This window comes from Acomys minous (genome assembly GCF_964271855.1).
Source record: "Acomys minous genome assembly, chromosome: 19".
NCBI classification, from domain to species: domain Eukaryota; kingdom Metazoa; phylum Chordata; class Mammalia; order Rodentia; family Muridae; genus Acomys; species Acomys minous.
The window spans coordinates 58964314-58986970 of record NC_140499.1 but is presented as its reverse complement, the minus strand read 5'-3'; the positions used below and the strand labels follow the sequence as shown (position 1 = coordinate 58986970).

General features: G+C 36.9%; 1 protein-coding gene across 5 annotated transcripts in view; it reads right to left on the bottom strand.

Annotated features, from left to right (window-relative positions):
- LRBA (LPS responsive beige-like anchor protein) overlaps positions 1–22657 on the bottom strand; it is a 539428-nt gene that overhangs the window by 174563 nt on the left and 342208 nt on the right. For all 5 annotated transcript variants that reach the window (XM_084768541.1, XM_084768543.1, XM_084768544.1 and 2 more), the window contains one exon: positions 1427–1544. In XM_084768541.1, coding sequence (XP_084624667.1) covers positions 1427–1544 — 118 coding nt within the window. The remainder of the gene's footprint in view (positions 1–1426; positions 1545–22657) is intronic.

Here is a 22657-nt window from a genome sequence, read left to right as displayed (position 1 = left end):
TTCTGTTTAGTAATTACATATGGATAAGAGTATCAAGAAGAATACAGCAATAAAATACATGTGATATGTTAATTTTAAAAGTAATATAAAACATCTATCTTTATAATAGTCATAAAATAATGAAAAATTATAATATATTAATGTGTTTAGTCTCAAAACCTTATATATTAACAGTATCAGAATCACATCTATACTACAAACTCATCTAGAAGGTAGTCTTCTTCCTAGTCAGAAAAAAAATAGTCAAATTATAAAAAAATTAACTATGCTGCTGTAGGTTTTAAACAATGGATTTATTAACAAGTCTTAAGTAACAATTTGCTCACTAAGCACATACAAAGGATTTTGTAATGGCCAGTGCATGTCAAGTGTTGAACTAAGGCTTCCTTATATACCGACTATTATGCTAAATATAAAGGAGGGAGGAAAGAATAAACTACCGTACATTACGACACTAGACCCAGGCTGAGACAAGAGACGACAGAAAACACACAAACCAAGGCTGCCTACAGAATCCCAAGGAAGGACAGTGAGTGAGGATGGGCAAGTGATAAATGCTGGAAGGTTACCACTACTTTTGGACAAGAATACAGACAGAAATAAAGTGTGAGTTAACCTCTAAGTTATTCACGCAGAAGAATATTGCTTGCATTAGTACAAAGTCTGCAGATTGTGAAGCAGCTTATGTGCTTGTATTCTCTGTAAACCCATAGAGGGGGAAATATATGCACATAATATATACTCTTATGTGTAGATTTAAATCATGAGAATTCTAGAAAAAATAAATGAGAAACCATTAGCCTACATGTATAAGTGAGAAATGTAACAAAGACATCAAGTTTTATATATTTTTCCTTATTCAATTCTACTCAAACAAAATAATTTTTCCTTCAAGTTCAACTGATCTCACTTTCTAGTCTTGATGAACCTCATCAAGTTCCATTTTAAATCCACAATAAAACTTTAGTTTGACTTTTAGGAATAGACAACTTAGTACTATTTTCTGACTTTTTAAATAAATAGCAATAAATTAGATGAAAATAAAATAAATATATGAATCATGTGCTTATGTTTCATTGTCCCCAAATATAACTAACCACTTATTAGAAGTAACTAGGCAGTGCTGAGGATATGGAAACTCCACAACTGATCCAACAGTTAAATCAGTGTTGATTCACACTTAGAGAGCACTGCAACAATTTGTGAAATAGTCAGGAAAACAAAAGAACTACAAATTATCCTAAAAATGAGTCCGGGGGAGGGAATAAAGATCACGTGATGATGGGTGAGATGTAAGAGATCAGGTCAACAGGGCAGAGGGAAAACTAAAGAGCCAATCTAAATAGAAACAATATGGTGTGCTCAAAATGACATCCCAAATCGGGATAAGTTAGCTTTTTAACAATGTACTTCTGTAAAATATTACCTCTGTTTGCCATAAAGATCTCCAGGGCTGTATTCTGCAAAAGATAACGACGAGAAAAGATTGATCTTATCTCTGTGAACAGCCATTTTCCATGCAGACCTTCTGTGTATGCCAAGATCTGGTGAGAAAAAAGATAACCTCAATTAAGTCACAGTATTCCATTCTGTTAGTGTTGCTTCCTTTCAATTAAAACAGAGAAGGCTCTATTAAGAAAAACATTTACAAGAAATAATTTAATAGATAGTGATACAGTTTGGAGAGAAAGGAAAAACGCATTGCAATCTGCGAAAAAGTAGAGTGAAATTATTAAATCTCTCCTCATAATTATTTACTGATAGTTTAAAATCTTATTAGAGAAACTAAGATTCAGAAAAATTTCAAAAGAAAGAATTCAAAAGAATGACATAAATGCTTTGGGCCACTTATAACAGAAGATTCGACACATGTGACTATAATTAGTCGAGTGGTGCCTTTTGCCTGCTTTCACTGCTCTCAAAAGTTCTGAGGTCATTGGTAAGGAAAAAAAAGTCAGAAAACACAAAGATTAACTGTATGAGAGGTTAAGCATCATTTTGTCAGCCAAAGCTAAACATAATACTGCAAATAAGCCCAGTGTAATCTCTCCATGGAGTGGGTAGCTGTCAGAGTGACTTGCCACAACTCTTGTCACCCCATGTGACAGTCACAGTTCCTTAAAATGCTTTGAGAATACAAGGCAATCCTGCTGTTGGTTCTAAGCCACTTTGTTGCCTTGTTATTCAAGGTTTTTTTTTAAAAAAATCATTTAAAAAGCTTAATTATGAGAGTCTGAAAGTCAGATTCAACATTTCTACAAAAAAAAAAAAATCAAATGGCATTCCTATCAAGACCTGATAAGAAAATTTGAGATCAAAAGTTAAAAGTTAAGGTACATATCAGTAAAGCAACTCCCACTAAAAAATATACATGAACAAACCAGCAATTATGATACTGTATGACAGGGACTAAGATAAAATGTGCACAGAAGAAAAAATGGTGAATGATGATTTACCATACACTTCATCCTTGTTCACTGCCATTTTCCAGACCTGAACTATTATATTCTTCAATGCAAAATACAATTTCTTAAACATTAAAAAAAAAGTTATTTTTTTCTTTTCTATAAAAAAGTACTCTATTTCAGGTACAGGAGAAGTTAGAATATATAATTTTGAAAAGTACTATAAAAACTTCAAAGAACCAGACAAGTACTCATCTTTCAATTTTGAACCTGGCAACAAATGCTCTGCTTGTTTCCAGAACAAACAGCAGGGCAACTGGAATCAAGAGAGGGCAATGGGCAGGAGGGAGACAGACCGGGGTTGGGCTTTTGCTTGGGTTGGGTTGCGTTGGGTTTGGTTTGTCTTGTTTCTTTTTGACTCCTTGTTTTCTTTTCTGCCTTGAATGTTCTTACAAACAACAAGGTGAACCCACTCTCACATCTAGAATTCTGTTCCTGCCATCTTTCCAGACAACCCGAGATTTTTTTCACTTCAGGTCCTTAAGCAAAACCAAGGCCTCCAAACTTACCAAAGTTTCTTTAGAATACTTTCTACCATCTGAAGTCATAATAGGTATGGCTTGATTCTCACCTCTCCTGCTTTAAAGGACAAAATCTAAGGTTTAGCTCAGAAAAACCTGCAAATACACCCTTAATGTCACCCTTAAAAAAATCACACAAAGTATCATTTTGAAATGACTGAGTGAAGTCTGGCAGCCTAAACTCCACAAGTGGCTCCAATGCTTGCTTGCTTGCTTCCTTCCTTCCTTCCTTCCTTTTTTTCTTTCTTACTTCTTTATTTGGAGGGGCACATAAATAATATCTTAAGAGAATTTGAGTGGTGGGAAGTATTGAGAAAACGGCTCCTAAGATACACATTTAGTTTTCTGACATATTAGGAAAAGTAAATAGCTGTATTTCCTAATTTCAAGCAAATATTCAATCATTGCCTGTTGTCTGCCTAGTTTCTATGCATATGAGTTTGCCATCCTAGATTTATCAAGTGTTACGAATATATTATACAACATACCTTATAAATTTCTAACAATATATGCAATAATTCTGTTTATAAGTAAATTGTGGCATGCTAAAGAATTGCTAAATATTAGAACTAGGTCTCCTCACAAGTTAGTGACAGAGTCTAGCCTACTCCAAGTTTTCAAAGTCCAAAGTCCACAGATCTCCTGAAATTTCACACTGCCATGCTCTTCAAGTGCACCGCCTATTTAGGGGCTTGTTGTACACCTGTAATCCCAGTACCCAGAAGGCTGAGGTGTGTGGACTGTGAATTTAAGGCTTCTCTGGCTCTGTTTCTAAAGAAAAGGGGGTTGGGATTAAACTAGAACTTGACTCACTGGAAACTAATTAAATACATTTATTGTCCTAGAGTAACATTTAAAGGAGGGAATAAAAATGAACCACAAAGTCCTTTAAGCACTGTGACATGCTAGAAGTATTGTACACTGCTGTGAAAATTCCGTGTTTCTTAAGCACAGACATGTCTGGTATAACCTACTGTTGACAGCAGTGATGGCAACACTGCACAGACATGGCTACATAGCCAACGCTTTGTTGCAGTCTAGATTCTCCACCCATTACCAGAAACAAGTATGCTAAAATGCTGTTCGTAACATTTTAAATATACTTAGTTCTATGATTAATAAAAAACTCTATATTCTATTGATTTAAATGGTGTGGTTATTCAAAAGATCTACCTAAACCACAGTGCCATTCTCTTTTAAAATGTGTTTTATTCTAACATAGATTAAAAATTGAAAACTACAGAAAATAACATGCATACTCATCATAAAATCTTACTCTTTTGTCATATGGTTCAGTACATTTACAAATTAAAGCAGTATAGATAGTGTTGAAATTCCCACACTTAACATTGCTGATCTGCTTTCTTCTTTCTTAGAGCCCACCATATCTTTCACATGAGTGTTTAGATTACCCATGTATGTAATCCAAAGCTGAAGACAGTGTTGTTTTATATGTGCCCAAACTTATTATAAACAGTAGCATACCAAAAGACTATCAAGGTGTGCTTCCAAAGTTAAATATAAAGTCTCATAATATTTTCAAATTCACAAAAACAGAAGAGACAGCCAGTTATGTAATATTGTCTAAGGATTCAAATTTTAAAGTCTTAATAAAAAATAGCCTAGTTAAAAAATAACAAGTGGGAATACTTCTATAGTCAACTTGTAGCTTAAAACAGAAATGGAGACTCTCCTAACTAAAGAATTTTACCTGAAATTGAGATAATAATATTTCTTGAAAGTGTTCATTAGGAAGAGATGTCAGGACTGGAAAGCAGCCGAAGCCTAGCTGAGCACAAGGTTCATTTCTTACTGAAACAGGAGTTGTGTGCCTGGTCTGAGGCTTCACTTCAAAGTCTCTAGAGTTCAATTAAAACTGGATTAGGTAGGAGCAGACCCTTCTTTGGGACTTTCTGTTCACTGGAACTCTACATATACTGACAGCACCCTAGACAGAGGTCTAGCCCTCCAATGAATCAGTTGCTATGGCAACCGTATCATTACCATTGCTCGGCAGTTATGACCCTGAGTCTAGAATAGCTTGAAAGCCTAAGCCCACAGCACACTCTCTCTCTCTCTGAATTCTTACCACTTTGTTTTATTATTGTTGGTGGGATTATTAGTGAATTCAACTTTTAAAAATACTTTGTTTTAACAAAGCTGATATACATATTAAATCTTAAAGTAGGTGTGTTAGAATAGATAAACAGTATTTACATACAATATAAAAATACATATTAAATTTTTCCTATTAAAATCAAATGCAGCTTCTGAAAGGATATATATATACATATATATATGTATCTTCCAATAATTCCATGTATATATATATATATCCATATATTGCAAAAATACATGTATCTTTTTCTACTTTACATATAGTTTACTATGATTGCATAGGAAAATTTTTAATCATGCTTCAGTTATTCTTAGCTTCAAAGTAAAACATTTCATTTCACCAAAAGGAATAAAAATATAAACCCATAATTTTTTTTAGCCCAACTAGATGATACCCTATTTACACTTTAAGAAGTAGATTAGCTAGTTTGTTTCACCATAGTAAAGGGGCAAAGAAGGGAGGTTTTGCTATAAACAAAACAACCTCAGAAAAATTTAAATAGTTTAACATTCTTCTAGAAGAAGTTGGGAAAATATTTTACTTAAACAGGAAATAGTTCCACCAAAGTCTGCATATACAAAATCAAGAGGCAGAACTCTATAAAACTGGACTGAAGAAAGGCTAGTCAAAAAACATGCTACGAGTAAACCAGTCTAGCATATCTACTTTTAAACACTTCCTAATTTCAGTTGTTTTACTCATTTAAACAGCCCCACATTGGTTTCTGAAAAATTTGGCAGTAAGAAGCATAAAATCACATAATAAAAAACAACAATAGCGTTTGAAATTCCACAACAAACCATTTTTAAACCATGTGGACATATTTACTAACAAGAGAGATGTTTTGAATTTAGTGTATAAACCAGCAACTAATCATACCATCTAGTAAAAAGGCACTCACTCTATCTAACAGAAAGTTCAGAGGATGGATATCCCCTGTGTCTCCAAATTACGGAGCATGGTGCAAACTGCAGTTATAAGTCTCCAACTTGAGCATGGGAAGATGTCCAAATATCTTTAAAACAAAAACACATGCTGAAAACTACTTCCCAATGAGTTCACTACTAAATATGCATGTCAATATATATTGTTTCTAAGAACCACAGTATGAGAAAATAATTTAAAGAAATTTAATCAATTATTTAAAAGTTGTATTAGCGATAGCTTTTATATTTTGCTGTTGTTTTTGATAAAATAATATCAGAAGAATCCTACATCTTTTCTAATACGAAATTCAAGCTGTGCTAAGGATTTCCTTCCTTACCAATCATATGACTTTTAGTGTTTTATATATAAGAATATAACAGCAAAAAATAAATATATCTAGAAAGTGGAATATGCAGTTGCTTCCAGTGGAGAGTTTAAAATGCTGATTTTATTATAATGGACTATAATACTTAGAATGTTCCTAAACTCCCCCAAAGCAAAACAGCAACAGAGCTGAAAGTCATGAATATGAACAAAAATTATCTTTTAAATTAATTATGGGTTATTATTTAATCTTTCATCTAAGTATTTTCTCTGCCACTAGTATTATGATGTAGCATAGTATTTTCCTTAACATTTTCATGGGTGACAAATTCAATTAAATATATTCATTACTCTAATGCTCTACTTGGCAGTTTTAGTCAGCATGAAAAATTAAAAATATATTTAAAAAATGCTGTATGACCTTTGTATTGATTGGGCTAAAATGGCTTTAGCGTGGGTGTGGATACTGGGGCAGCCGGGAGGGAAGAGACAGAAGCACACAAATACACACACTCTTATGTTTTCTCTTCCAATTACTGAGGGAGATGATAAAACCACAGCAAATGATGTATCAGCTCATTTTATCTTATCGCTTTGGGGCTAGGTGACAATGAAGTTCATATTTCACTGGCTCCCATTGAAGATTGTGAAAATTACTTGCCCTCATGACCTGAAATTTCACTAGAAGACAGAAATTTCTCTTCTGCAAAGTAATGCAATTTTTCAGATGTCAACCTTTAGCCCAGCTTTAAAAATTAATTTCATTTATATTAACCAATGATATTGATATTTTCACAGAACGCTCTTTGATACATGAAGCACTGACTGGCAAATTGATGTTGCTTTAGATGGGCAAAACTATTCTACTTTAAGCTGCGATGGCAGGCAGATTTATGGCAAACTGAAATTCCCATTTCATAACTTAATATTTGTGCTGGAGCAATGCACCTTTAAGCCTTTAGCCTGTAAATAATTCAGACTCTACTTGATTCTACTTTATTTTCAACATTCCTCAGCTTAAAAATAATTTACATTCTATATGATATATTATAAAATCCAGTTTTTAAATTATTTTCTATATATTTTAATGAGTATGGTCATACAGAACATAGATGTTCTGTATTTGTTTTCTATAAGAGTACATAGGGAAACAATCAGCTATAAAATTTGCTGAGAAAGAGCAGAATGGACTTAGAAACAAACTAGGATTTAAATTGATATGCTGAGATTTGAAGATATGATTTAAAAAGGAAACATGAAGCCACAGAGAAAAGCTTATTGTGAAGGGTTTGCATCTGGTCAGAACACAGGGGATGCAGAGAGGACCTTCAGCGTAAAAGATTTTTAATATGAAACTTTATAAAAGTTATAGTAATAATCACACTAAAAAGCTCTACAGCCCGGTATCCTAATATGCTTTTATAACTGAACACAGTAAGGAGCTTTCAAATACTGCTTGACAGAAATTATCACACCAAACCCCCTTATTTTATTAATAAGGCAAAATGGAAATGTGTATCTCTGTTGCTAATATTAGAAAGGCACTGGGAGAGTCATTTATCAATTTAAATAGTTTTATCTCAAAATAACTTAATACAACATATCTTTCTATATCAAAAATCACTTTTGCATTTTTATGATGATAACATCCAAATTATTTTTTATTCAAAAATATTTATTTATTTATTTGATTCTGAGAATGGCACGCTCACTAAGGCTAGAAAAGAATTTGTTATATGGTATATACCTAACCTGGAATGATCTCTCTCTTTATTAATTCATTTGTTCATTTATTTTTTTGTGGTACTAAGATCAAACTTGGGGTCCAACACATTCCCGACAAGTATTCTGCTGAGACACATCCCCAGACCTTGTTCTTTTTGAAACAGGGTTTCCCTGGGTGGCTCAGGCAATCCTTGAACTTCCTACCTAGCAAGGATGATGCTCCTGCCTCTGCCTGAAAACTAGTGCTACAGGCACTGCTATGCCCAGCTTCAAAACTACTTAAGTTCCTCCCTGGACATATAGTTAGTATAGTAATAGTGTTGTCAATTTTTAATTTTTTCACTGAGCTGGAAATATTCAGTTACTTCTCAAAAACTCAGGAAAATAACATATATATTGCTATGTTCAAACTACAAAAATTTTGCCCATTAATCAACTGTACCTAAATTCATGAATTTTTATTACTTAACACATTTAGATTCAAATCTACTAATAAAACTTTACTAATTTTAAACATATTGGAATATTTTATAACGTACAGTGTTTAACTAACCAAGAACACTATGTTCTCAATGCTGATTCTTCCTTGATACCCTCAATGTCAAGGCCAAAGGCTTGTAAGAGCCCCTTGATTTTGGGAGTATGGTAGTGGGGTCTGGTTGGAAGAAAGGGTCATTGTCCCACTCTGTTTCCTGTCACCATGGTGGAGTAGCTTCTCCACACCTTAGTGGGTTGACACTTCTGAAACTGTGAGCAAAATAAAACTTTTCCTCTCTTCCCCATCAAAATTCTCCCCTTGATATCTGAACACATCTTAACGCTACAGCAATGTCAGCTTATTGCAAGGTGATGTAGTCTCTTTGTACCCCTTGTACCATAATGCAGCCACTGGAAGTTTCCCTGGTGCCTACATCACCTAAATTAATTAAAGGGAAAAACTTTTATTTACTTTTAAGAGATTTCCTTTTGCTATTTTGAATACTGAGAAGAAATGAAAACAATGCAAAGCCAAGGATGGAATGTGGCGAACGGCATGTGCCTAACATCCTAGGATGGCGTCCTTTGTTAACAGTTTTCTCCTTCAGGTCTTCCGCTTTGGCACCCTATTTCCCACTCAATTGTTTAGGTGGGGTTGCTTATAATACATAAATAGTATAGGTTTATATTCATTTACCCCAGTGGAATGTCACACTAAATATTTTGTTCATGATCAGCTTTGGACACAAACTTCCAAAAACTGTTTTCTTACAGGATATACATCCACAGAACTTTATGAACAGAAGTTAAATAGGATTTTAAGTGTTGACCTCATGTCATTGTGCAAATCCATTTAGATCAATACATACCACTAGATTGCTGTTTATACTCTACTGCAGTTACCACATGACTAACTTTGGTCAGTTTTTTACAAGCACCTAGAACCATCCCAGAAATATGTAAGATATAGAATGATAGATAGAGGTCAGCCCAGCCTCACAAAATAACGATAATGTTACTTATAGACCTTACAGAAGGGTGAGCGGGGAGAGGGAGAGGTTCTGGAAGGACGTGTGTGAGGGAGAATATGATCAAAATATATTTAAATTTAAATTTGTTTTAATTAATAAAAATAAAATAAAAAGAAAACAAACTCTAAGAGCAGATTAATGTAAGCACAGTGTCATAGTTCAGATTCTACTGCTGTGACCAAAAATCACCTTGACATGTGGGAGTTAGGGAGAGTACTTCAATTTACAAGTGGTAATCTATGATTTAGGGAAGACAAGGCAGGCACCTAGAGGCAGGCACTGAAGCAGAGGTGTGGAGGCATGCTGCTTGTGGCTGACTTCCTCTTGCTTGCTCGGCTGGTTTTCCTCTAACGCCCAGGCACAAAGGGCTGAGCCCGCCTACGTTAGTCAGCAAGCAAACACATGCTCCACAGGCCAGGCCGCAGGCCAATGTGATGGAGAAATACTTCAACTGAGGTTCCCTCTTCCCAGGGGACACCACTTTGTTTCAGGTTAAGACGAACTAAGATCAAAGCACAGCAGACATGAAAAGACAGAAAAGTGAAACGAACAATTATAGCACAACACTATAAAAAGAAACTATCAAATTCATGAATCAGAGGCTTTCCACTTTTGATAAAAACAAGGCTAATAGAGACTGAACTCATTACCCTTGGATCTAAGCAATACTGAAAACAAATACAGTAAGTAGGGAAAGAACTGCTTTAAAAATAATCAATCCCAAGCAATAAAAGACAATGTACCCTGAAAAATAAGTGAAAAGGCCAGTGAGATGGCCCAGTGGGTGGAAGAGTTTGCCACCAACCCTTACAACCTACATTTAATTCCTGTATATCACATGGTGGAAGGAGAGAACAGACTCCTGAAAATTGTCCTTTGACCCTTACCTGTGCACACGCACGCACGCATGCACATACACACAGACACACACTCAGAAACACACATGCACACACACACATGCACGCACACACATGCGCACACTCACACAAGCGCACACACACACGTGCAACAGGATGACACGTACTAACGCTGTAGTGTACTATCTGCAAAGACTGGGAAAGGCCCACAGCAGGAAAGCATGATGGTTTCTTTGCAGAGAATTCAGAGCTCCAAAGTAAAGGCAGTTAAAATTTCTGGACATAGCCTTAAACTAGAGAGTGCCTTAAAGTCCCAATGCTTTAGAGACTGCAGAAGTTACCAGGCAACTGACAATCCCATGTGTATAAAAATTTAAAAATACATATAAGAATAAAAACCATCAAAAGCTTTAGACTCATCTCCTAAAATTACTGTGAGCAATACCAAGAGCTCCCACAAGCAGAGCAAACGAGCTGCCGCTGAGAATTCACTGTACATTGGGCAGAATCCTTAGAAAGGGTTCACCACAGACAGTACTTAAAGAATCAGCCCCATGCTAAGTGTGATCTGGTCCTGCCTTACAAACCTTAAAAGCCAGATAGAGAGGGATAAAACTATATTCAAGGAACCTTACTGTATCCTAGAAAAATGCACATGAATATTTATAGGAACCACAACTGGCTTAAATTCAAGACAGCTGGGATTCAATTAAAAATGACCATTCTTATACAAAAGCAGAAAAACAGTAATAAGGAGGAAAAAAATTAAAGAAACTTACCCAGAAATGACACATATGACAGAACAATTAAAAAAGGACATGTAATCAAACCAAGTATGCTTTAGAGTGCAACTTATTTTAAAGCACCAAATGGCAGTGCTTTAAAACACATGCACATTTTGCTGGGTACAGTGGCATCCAGCTGCAGCCTCATCACACAGAAACCTGAGCAGGGGCATCAACTGTTTAAGGCCCACACAGCCTTCAAATCCATACACAGCATTAATAAACAAAACAAATAATAAAAATATAATTGATGACACAAAACTCAATGGTCTGAAAGGATAAATACATAAGTCTATAATATAATATAACACCTCTCAATAATTAATTAAATGGGTGTAAGTACAAAATTGATGAAAAGAAGTAGGTGGTCATGTTCATATAAGCTGTATTTTCACCAATTTTTTGAAACATGACCACCAACTCACAAGCAAAGTGATGATACAGAATGCGCCATCTAATAGGTGTACAATGTCCAGCTGTGACGCCAGCGCTGTGAGGTAGCATGGCATGGGCCTCTGTAATTGCAGGCACTTGGGTGTCTGGAGTGAGAGGTTTGTGTAACCCAAGAAAACCAAGGCCAGAATGAGCAATCCAGCCAGCTTCCAATCTTAAACAAAAACAAACAAAAGATAGACTATATTTTAGGCCCAAACCCAAGATGCAATAAATACGATTAATTCAGAATATAAAATATCTCCCAGTAGCAATGGAATCAAGATACACATTATCAACAAGAGATCTGCTATACAACATAGTGACTGTACTTATGATAATAAATCACATTTTTCAAGATAATGAATGAAACTACCAAAGTTGATCAAGAATAGCATGATTATATCTATTTAAGAAACTAACTCGTGGTTTGCACCTTCCCAGAGAATAAATGTCATTTTCAACTAGTTCCACAAGTAAATCCTACCAAACACTAAGAGGAAAACAGCTCCAACTCTATTTATTCATAATATTCAGGGATACGAAAAAAGGAACACTTGCCAACCCCTTCTGTAACACCAGCATAACCCTGAGGCCAGAATCAGACAAGAACATTACAAGACAAGAAAACTCAAGGGTCAGTCTATACTGAAAATGTTATGTAATTTAAATTATGACTTCATTCATACTATTAAAAATAAATACTTTAAATGTCTTCTCCAATTAAGAAATATTACTACAAATGCCTGTGTACTCTCATATAGCCTCTAAAAATGGCCACAGTTCCTCTGGTTTCCACTGATGTCATCACTGCCCAATCACTAGTGGTCCGTTTCAGAAGCTGTATCCAACCATCAACCAACTCTAAGCTCTAACGGTCAGCGTGCGCAGAAGCACACCCATGACTGTTTCCTCAAGCTCTGTCCACCAGAGAACACTCTGGTGAGCGGGGCCTCAGAAACGCCGCAGGAACTCTGCCTTTCCAGCCTGAGCCCTTTAAAATTGCCTTGGCTCCCTAAGTTACAAATGATCTTAGCCCTCATCATACATCAGAAAACAAAACTGCAACACCTATAAACGCATAAAGCTACAGAATTCATCACAAATGTACTATGAATAAGCCTAAATGGCAATGGAAGGATAACGATAGTGAAAGGATGAAGTTAATATGACTGTTTCTGTCTTCTTATAGACTGGCAAATACCTAGAACTGGCAGTGGCCGGGCTGTGGCATAGGTGGAATGGTTAACTGTAGAGAAGCTGCCAGGACACTTTTCAAAGCGGCTGGACTCCTTTCCACTCCTATATGCGACGCTGCAAACAGTTCCTCCACATCCATGTTAACACTTTGTGCTGTGCTTCTTATTAACTGCAGTCACTGTAATAGGCTACACTATTTCACTGTTACTCTCCAGTGCTCTGTGGAAGTGGAAGTCAGGAACAATGAAGTAGAATACTGGGTGGAAGGAATCCCTAAGCAGTGTGTTCCGGGATTCACAGGATGTCCACGGTGTGTTCCGGGACTCGCAGGATGTCCACGGTGTGTTCCGGGACTCGCAGGATGTCCACGGTGTGTTCCGGGACTCGCAGGATGTCCACGGTGTGTTCCGGGACTCGCAGGATGTCCACGGTGTGTTCCGGGACTCGCAGGATGTCCACGGTGTGTTCCGGGACTCGCAGGATGTCCACGGTGTGTTCCGGGACTCGCAGGATGTCCACGGTGTGTTCCGGGACTCGCAGGATGTCCACGGTGTGTTCCGGGACTCGCAGGATGTCCACGGTGTGTTCCGGGACTCGCAGGATGTCCACGGTGTGTTCCGGGACTCGCAGGATGTCCACGGTGTGTTCCGGGACTCGCAGGATGTCCACGGGGTGTTCCGGGATTCACAGGATGTCCACAGGGAAGCCAGGTACTGTTCAGCAAAACCATGGAGAGAGTCCTCACAGATTACCACATCCATCACAGGTACAAAGTGGCAAAACCATGAGACAGAACAGTTTCAAGAGAGGGCTTGGTGCATCAGAGAGGCGGCAGGCATCTATGGGCCACACAGCACTGCAATGGGTCAACCCAGTACCCAATAACTGGTTCAAACTGGGCTGCACACATCCCAGAGCACTGTGCTCAACAGGGCCCTGGGGCAACTCAGGCTACTTCTATGAAGGGCGTAAGATGGCAACCCATAATGCTGCCAGTCTTCAGGCATCAAGAGTGGAAGAGCTGGGGAAGAATGGTTTTCTCCCTGGAGGTGGCCTCGGGGCTGCAGAATCCCCACTGCAGCTCTACCTACAGGGCTATGAGACCATGGCCACCCCGGCGAGACTACCCAGAGCCAGGCTTAGTGGAGCAAGACCAGCAGGTCTACCCCAAGAGCCCCCAAAGTGCAGTCCTTGTCTGGAAGCCACAGGAATACATTTCAAGTGTGTAAGCTAAAGGACAGGTCTAGGCCATCAAATCATGGGGAGTGGGGTTGCTGGAGGTTTGGGGGGTTCAACCTCATCTCAGTGTGTTGAGGAGGCCTAGGCGGAGTCAAAAGTTATTCTCATCTCTCAAGATTTAATTTTATCTGGCTTGGGCTTTGGTCTTACTAGCAATCTGTTTGTTCCCTTATCTTCTTGCCTATTTCTCCTTTTATGAGGAAAATGTATGCCAAGTGCCTACACCACATCTGTGCCCAGGATGCAGGTTATTTGATCTATTTCAAGGAAAATGCACATATGTGCCTCCTCAATGTTGCTGTAGATTACACCTACCTGAGATTCTGAACTTCAAGTCTTTAGAGCTGATGCTAGAAGTAGTTGAGGCCTGGAACTTTTGGCATAGAAGGGTGCTGCGGGCAAAGTGAAACATCTGGATGCCTTTTGAAATTCTTGGGCTGGAACTTAGTCTACATCTTGTGGTTTTAACAAGACTCAGGATTTCAGGAATCATCCTTGTCTTCCTCCTTCCTTCATAGAAGAACACAACAGACAGCACTGCCAAAGCAGAAGGCCTCCTTCATCATACTCAAAAGCGAGGACCTTGGTCTTGTACACTTCAACTTCTAGAACTGTAAGAAATAAATTTCTGCTTTTTGTAAGTTGTGCAGGCGTTCTGCCTTATCAGGGCAGCCATGCTACTGCAGAGAGGCAGTGTTCATCTTGTCACTTCGTAAGAGGAGGTTAGAGACATCAGTCATGATAGTAGCCTTGTTCATTGTGTCGTGTGATTGAGGTAATGGGAGCCAGGTTTTCATTATGGTTACTATTGTTAATTTCCCGTGTTCTTTGGAGATTTTCACTGTGATCGGAAGAAGGTGGGCAGAGTAAAACTAAGTCCCTGGTCTATCAATCCATCCATAAACATGCACATGTAAATTCTACAATCTCACAATTTCTGGGACCCTCACCCTTTGTTTGTGGCCACACTGAGAATGGAATCCAAGCCCTCATGTATGCTGGACAGATATTTTATTTCAGAGCTATGTAGTTAGCTCTAAGACCTTCGTAGGTAAGAATCACAGTGTTCCTACTTTGTGTAGGTAGCCAATTTTATAATATATTGGACATTATGGACTAATATTGTTTTTATCTAAATTTTTACCATCTTTCTTTGAAAAGGCATGAAGTTCAGAGCATGATAATAGAAAGTGACTTTACTTCAATTTAATCTCAAACAATTCATATTACTTCCCTCCCTGACGTTACATTTAACCAAAGCTTATAATTATTCTCTACAGTTTTCAACATACAGATTGATATGGAGACTTCTTCCAATATTTATTTCAACAGTTCCTCCCTGGCAACCATCCCACAGATATAAAGCCAGCAAATGTAGAGCCCAGGTTCTCTGTACACTTACATACATATCATGCGGACTACGCCTTATCAACATAATAGTGTGCGTATGAAGGTCTTCTGTACTCTGCAGGTTCATGCTTCACTGACAAAATAGAAACTAGTAAAGAACATCCTGAGTGAAAAGAGAGATTTAATCTTACATTTGCGCTAAGAGACAAGCAGACTCTTCATCTCACTGGTGCGGCATATTTTTTAAATAGACGAGGAACCAGCAGCTAATCTTATTGAGCTGATTAAAAAAGATGCCTAGGCTCATAAAATATTATCCAAAAAGTGATGGATCCTCTAAAAAGTCTGCATTCTAATTTTCAAAAGCCAAATATTCTCTCAACCTCAAGTCTGACAGAGCAATCATATTTATAGAAGCTGCTAGTTTAAATTTTCTGAGTAAAGAACAAATTCTGAATAGATACTTGTTCAAACCATTAAAAAGTTCCTTAAAAAGTGTCCAGTTATATAGGCCCAATTTAGCTAAAAATAAATTATTTTTAAATAAATTTAAAATCTATGTGTATATATATATATATATATATATATATATATATATATATATATAAAACACAAAATTATACTTTCCCCCTTCTAATTGTTTTTACAAAGCATATCACATATAAACACAAACAAGACATTTTTAAAGTCTTAACATGTGGAAAACTGAATAATTTCTTTGTTGTTCCTGCACAGTATATGACATAAATGGCCTTTTATCTACTTCTTTTAAAAGGACACATTTCAGTTTTGCAGTTTTTCAAGTATGTTCCTTTCTTCATAGTCCCAAAGAATCATTACTTTGATGACCATTTATCAGAGGCCCAAGTTCAATCTGTAAGACCTATTGAGATAGCAGATAATTCAGCCTCAGTGACTGTGTGTGTGGAAATGGGCTGCGCCCCAGATAAATGGCTCACCTGCCTCTGACATAGATTAGGTCATCATTCAAAATAACTACAGCTCTCTAGAACAAACACAAGAAACCCAGGTCCACTGGAGCAGCTCTTCACAGCTGTGTGCAGAGTCTTCTCTCAGAGAGCTACAGTGTCTTTACAGCTTCGTGGCACAAACAAAGCAATACCAACAAAAAACACCTAACAATGTGCCAGACACACCACCACAATTCTTACAAAACACAAAAAAAGTTCAATATGCACTTAAATTTGATTTCTCTTTTACCCCAGGGCATCTTGGGAATCTCTGTTATTTCATTCTTAATGAAAATGTGTAAACTGTACTCAGCTTACTTGCAGACAAGAAAACCACTACAGACATACATCTCTTTCCTTAGAGAAGTAGGCACTGTTTCTTCCTATTATTTTTTTAAACTGTTTTCTCATTTATTTTGCTTTTAGAAAAAAGAAGGAAGTGTTTTTAGAGAGGGAAATCTGTTGGCTACCCAGACAGATCCTCAGAGTGTAAATACTTTGCTAAATTAAACACAATAGTCTACCACTAATTTACAGGCTCAAGTAAGATGTGTTATTCCAAAACAATATTCATCCGTACAGAAGAGCTTCCTATTCACCAGTTATGCAAAGAATAAAATACAGCAGAACCATTTTTAAATATATATAAGGCACAATTGCCAGTGAGGACAATCCTATAGTGGGGGAAAAAAAGGGAATGAAGAGGGCCAATGTTAAGGTGTCTACTCATTTAAAATACAGAATACAATGCCCATCTTTTGGCTAACCCCAGCAGAGTGGCTTACAGCAGACTCTGGCAGTTAAATCCCTTAACATCGCTTTCCAAACTTCATCCTTGTTTGCAATGTCATCCCTTCCAACTAGAGACTGAAAGACAGCTTGGAAGAGAAAGCAGTGAGAAATCTGAAAAGGGACTGGGAAAATGGGTATTGCTTTCTCAATAAAGAGAATAACTGATACGCCATGGTAGCATTTTTCTCCCTTTTGATTACTTTTTGGATTTTTTTTTGCTCTGAAAATTTTCAGACATAGACAAAAATTAGAGTATTATATACATTTTATACTTTAAACTTTATATATTTTTACATAATTTCAAGATTTTTTGATAATTTGAAGTCACCTATTTCCTTTATTAATTACTTTCCCCTTTCTGGAGTATATCAAGCAAGTCAATTTCCTTCATAAATCCAGTACCACAAGTCTCCATCAAAGGAAGACTTTCTAATTGACATGAACACGATGTTGTTACAATTAACAAAACCAGTGATTTCTTAAAATTATCCAAGTAAAAAAAAGATCCTCTGCTAATGCTTTTTTTTTAAACTTGCCTGTTCCCAAATAATAATGATAAAAGTATACATATTATAGCATGTCATTGTGTTTTTCAATTCTGTAAATCAGTAAGACCATCTCTTCTTTTGTATCTGGCCAACTGCATATTTGTGTCAAAATTTAATTTGTTTCTCTGCTTCTTGGGGTAAACAAACAAAACTCAAAAGTGGGATGCAAGCTTTTCATGAAATTGCCCCCAATGATTTCCAGGAACAATTTTGTGTTCAACACAGAGATCCAATCCAGGACAGCTATCTCTCTTGGTTGAGAGCTGTATATGGAACACACGTTCATAATTCTGAAGGTTGAGTGTTCTAATGGTCAGCCTGGGTTCTATCAAACTATCAAACACAAAGGAAGACTACAGGTGACTTAGTTCAATAAATCCTAGACATGTATACCTATGCACTGCTTTGGAAGTCACTAGAGGGTGCATAGAGCAGAGAAACCCAAGGCAGCGTAACTGCTTTACTGACAGCCACAGGCATGAGGACAAGCCCAGCCATCAGAGTGGAGACAGAGAAGAATGCAGGCCAAGCAAAACGTGTGGGATGGATATTGCCTCCTATTTCAAGTAGAGTCCCAGCTTTTCTTTTTCAATTATATACAACAGGAACTGGACACTTTATAAACTGTATTTCCTACAGCCCTTGCCAATGGACTTTTTATTTAGAGCGCACAATGAAAGCATTTGTAGAAGAGAGATGCCACTGTTGTCTAGAGACACCTGAGGACAGAAGCAGTGGCTTCTAAATAATAAAGACAATATATTAGTAGCTGTGATTTACCTGCAACTCCTGTTCTCTCCTGCTCCTTAAAGCATGGCGGGTTTTCTGCTAGGATACATTTGTCTCCTATGATACTATGAGTTAAATTAAGATCTTTTTGAATTCTGTATTTTCTATTTTCTTGATTTACTAACCTTGAGAGATTCATGAATTAGTGTGAAATTAAAGAAGTGATCAACCATCTAATGGTACAATAATGACCACTTTTTATGCAGTAGCTATATTGTAAACTCTGATGTTTAATTTGATTTAATTATGAAATAGCAATGTTAGAAGGAAATGGTAAACTGAGTGTGACAAGTATAATGACAAAGAGTGACACATTCTTTATGTCCATATGAGGAAGTCTATACATGGCATTTTAAAGTTGATTTTTTTTAACAAAGAAAAAAAAAACAATAGCAACAGAGAGTTGTTTTTGTTTGTTTTTAGTTTTGTTTCTGTTTTTGTTTGTAAAAAAGGTCTCAGCATGTAGCCTTGGATGGCCTGGAACTGACTATGTAGATCATGCTGGCCTCCAACTCAGAGATCACCTGTCTTTGCTTCCTGGGTGCTGGGATTAAAATCATGTGCCACTCTGCCTGGCAATCCCAGACTATGTTAAAAGGCAGTATGACTGTCTTAAAAGAATGAGTCAAGGGGTAGACAAAAGATTACATTTAGGCTGTAAATACATAATATTCCTTAAAGTAATATTAAGTATTTTAGGCAGATAATGTTTTATGACTGATCTTGTTTTAAAAGACATTCAATAATTTGCAAGCTAATTGGGAAGATATTTGTAGCCAGGGTGTGCTTCAGTTGTAGAGTATGCTTAGCACACAGGAGCCTCAGATTCAAGGCCAGCACGCCCCACACAGATGGGGGAGAAAAACTAAGCGCAGATATGATTTTTCCCAGCCTTTGCATTGTAAAATGTAGCTAATCTACACATGCTTTGTGTCAGGTACACAAGTGCTAAGCAACAAAGTACAGAGAGAGAAAAAGAAAAGGAAAACATGATGCAGAAAAGAATTGTCAAAGGATGAAAGGAGAAGCTGCCCTTCCTGAAAAGCTCTTCATGTCAAGTGGCCTGAAGCAAATATGATAACAGACTGCCAATCAAGGCCAAGCTCACGTTCCTTAGACTTTGCAACGTCCCCACACTAGTATTTCCACCCTGCTCCCTGGGAAGCACTTAGTACTTGCTGGACTTGACAGCTTAGGTGGTGCAGTGTCGGAGGGTGGTATATAAATCCCACCACTCTCTGACTTTCAGAGAAGACCGGTCTGTGACTAGTTCCAATCTTTCCCTGAGCATTAAACTCCACATTAATGGCCTCACTGTTTTACCTTTCCCTGATGGTTTCCCACTCTCCTGCTGGAGGTAACTGAATTTCTCACACAAACTATCTGTGCTTAAATCTAAATTCTTGTTTCATCAAATCTGTCTAGAGAAACCAAAGAAAGAAAGACTGTGTACTTTACACACATTACAACTCATTAAATTCTTATAACAATCATGGAGGTACAAATTATTAAGACTGGCTTAGAAAAATTTACTCATGGTCTCACCATCGGGATTTGAACTTGTAAATGCAATAAGATGAGGAAAATACCAGGCAGGTGAATTAACAATGAATGAATTTCCACATGGCCCTTTTCCAAAGCAATCTCTCCCTCAAACCACTAAAAGCACCACTATCCAAATTATGTAGTACATCTATGCCCTGTCCGTCACTTCCTGTCTCTCCTTCCCCTTAGAGGGGAAGTTTCATAAGAACAAGGACTAGCGTCCTCACTGCCATGTGCCTTGATCTGGGTGAATATTTGAGTGTTAGGTGAGTGATTTATCTCCAAAATCAGATGGTCTGGCTTTGTTTCCTAACCTGCATCTTTCCTCCACTGTGACAGCTCCACTCACTTTGCTGACGCTGTAAGAATCCTGTACTTTTGTTATCCCACAACACAGTGCCCATAGTCTCGCCAACGCTGCTCTGTCTCCTTGTAATTATTGCCACAGAACACGTGTCCTTATTTGTGTATCTATAGAAGAATATTGTCATTTCCCTTTCTTAGGATATTATGTATACTAAACAGAATGCTAGGTATATACCAGATGTAAACTTTGTTGCACACATGAATGAATGTAATATCCGTTAATACTATTACAAATCAACAGCTCTTATGTAAATATTTAAAGTTTTCTGAAATCTTCAAAGGTGCCAACAAAAAGAATTGAAGTAGGAAGACTTGATACTGTAACTGCCGTCTAATGAAAGGGCTGTCCTTAGAGTCTGTTGATAATCTGAGACACAGAAGAAACACAGTGAAACACTCTCTAGCACTCAGCTTCTACTCCATTTCCCTACTGTGCAGTGAACAGAAATCTTAAATGCAAAACTTCCTTTAATTAATTAACATTAATTGATCATCCTGTTAGTTTACCTCAGTTTTCCAAACACAACTGTTAATTTTCAACAGTTTATTGAAGAACAAAAGATAAAGTCCACCTTGCAAACGGCATGCTCTCAGAGATCGCACGGGCTACCGTCCCTCTCCTCTCCCTCTTGGAGCTTGATTGATTGCTCCTTTTTCTTATGTTCATTAATCTCGTCACCTTATCTTTTATACCACTTCATTTTAGCAGAAAGGTAATAATAAAACCCTCATCCATTATCCTTTTACTCATCTAGTCAAGCGGAAATGGTTAATAACATGCTACAAATTGAACTTCAATCACCTCATTTTCTCCTTTGTTGAATACACATTAAAATATATTCCAAAAGTGCAATTTGTTTTACAGGAGAATTTGTGTTATATTGCTACAGACAACTGAAATTAAGTGTTTCTCAGTTTGGTTATTAAATATATCCAAGTGCTCTTTTATCGATAATACTAAAACATTAACTCATTTTATTTGGGTGTAATAAGACCAGAGCCTTATCTCTAGAGCACAAAGACATAGCCCACCTAATAGTACGTGCTATATGATAGGTCATTTATCTTTTCACAAAAATGCTAGGGATAATTTATGAATTGGTACATCATTACAGATGAAATTGCTCTCTATTTTTAAAAGTTAATTTGTTTACATGCAGCCTTATCTTGAAATGCAAGCTCTATTAGTGAAGAGGTCTTTAACTGTCACAGAAAACAGTGAGAGAAGAATGGGCACATACATAAAATAGAAAGGCATGGTGATTTAAGATTTTTAAAACCATAACCTCTAAATGGAATAAATTTATATGTAATTAGATATGATTCTCAAAAGGAAATGGAGAAATGTCTTCTCAAACCACAATAACTTTATGCATACCACAACAAATAATGGCTGAACTAGGATCTTATACATAGTGGTGAAAATGCTGTAGGGAAAGAACTATCATACTGGAAAGAATAGATTTCCAGTAATGAAGGAGCATAACATTAAAAAATATATATTGAGAGTCTCTAAAGACCCTGACCATCTTGCCTTGACCCTTGTATTACCAGTGTGTACCATCACACACACATCCTCAGTACCCGTTATCTGTTTGTAAATGTTCAATTGCCAAATAAAAAGTAAATTCAAGGAAAATGTCAGATAACATCACAAAATAACCAAGGCTCACTGGAAACTATCTTTGCCACCAGGGGTTTGGGTGAGCTTTCTAATTCCTGTATCATTTATTTATTTATTTTTTTTAGTCATCTTCACTGCGAAAAATGATGATGGACTTTTTGTGTTTCTTTTATCCCTCAGATTGTTTCATTGTAAATTATCCATAAATCACCTGAAATAGTTACAGTTACTAAATTATGTAAGATACTTCACTTAGGTTGTTGTTTTCCAGGAGGAGCAGATACTATGCCAAATGTACCCATTTAAAGTAACATTAGTTTTACATCCTTGTACTACAGTATCCAATGGTGCCAATGAATGAGTAACTTATTCAGCATGGGTAGGCATATTTTTTCATATAAAAGGTTTTCAAGATACCTGTCACATTAGACACTAATTACACATCTCAATTACATTACTTATGCCTCCCATGAATAATTACTGCTTCTTATTAATTGTACAAAGCCTGATAATGCAGTAACAAAACCACTTTCATATACAGAGGGGTTGTAGTTTTGACTGCTTTGGGTG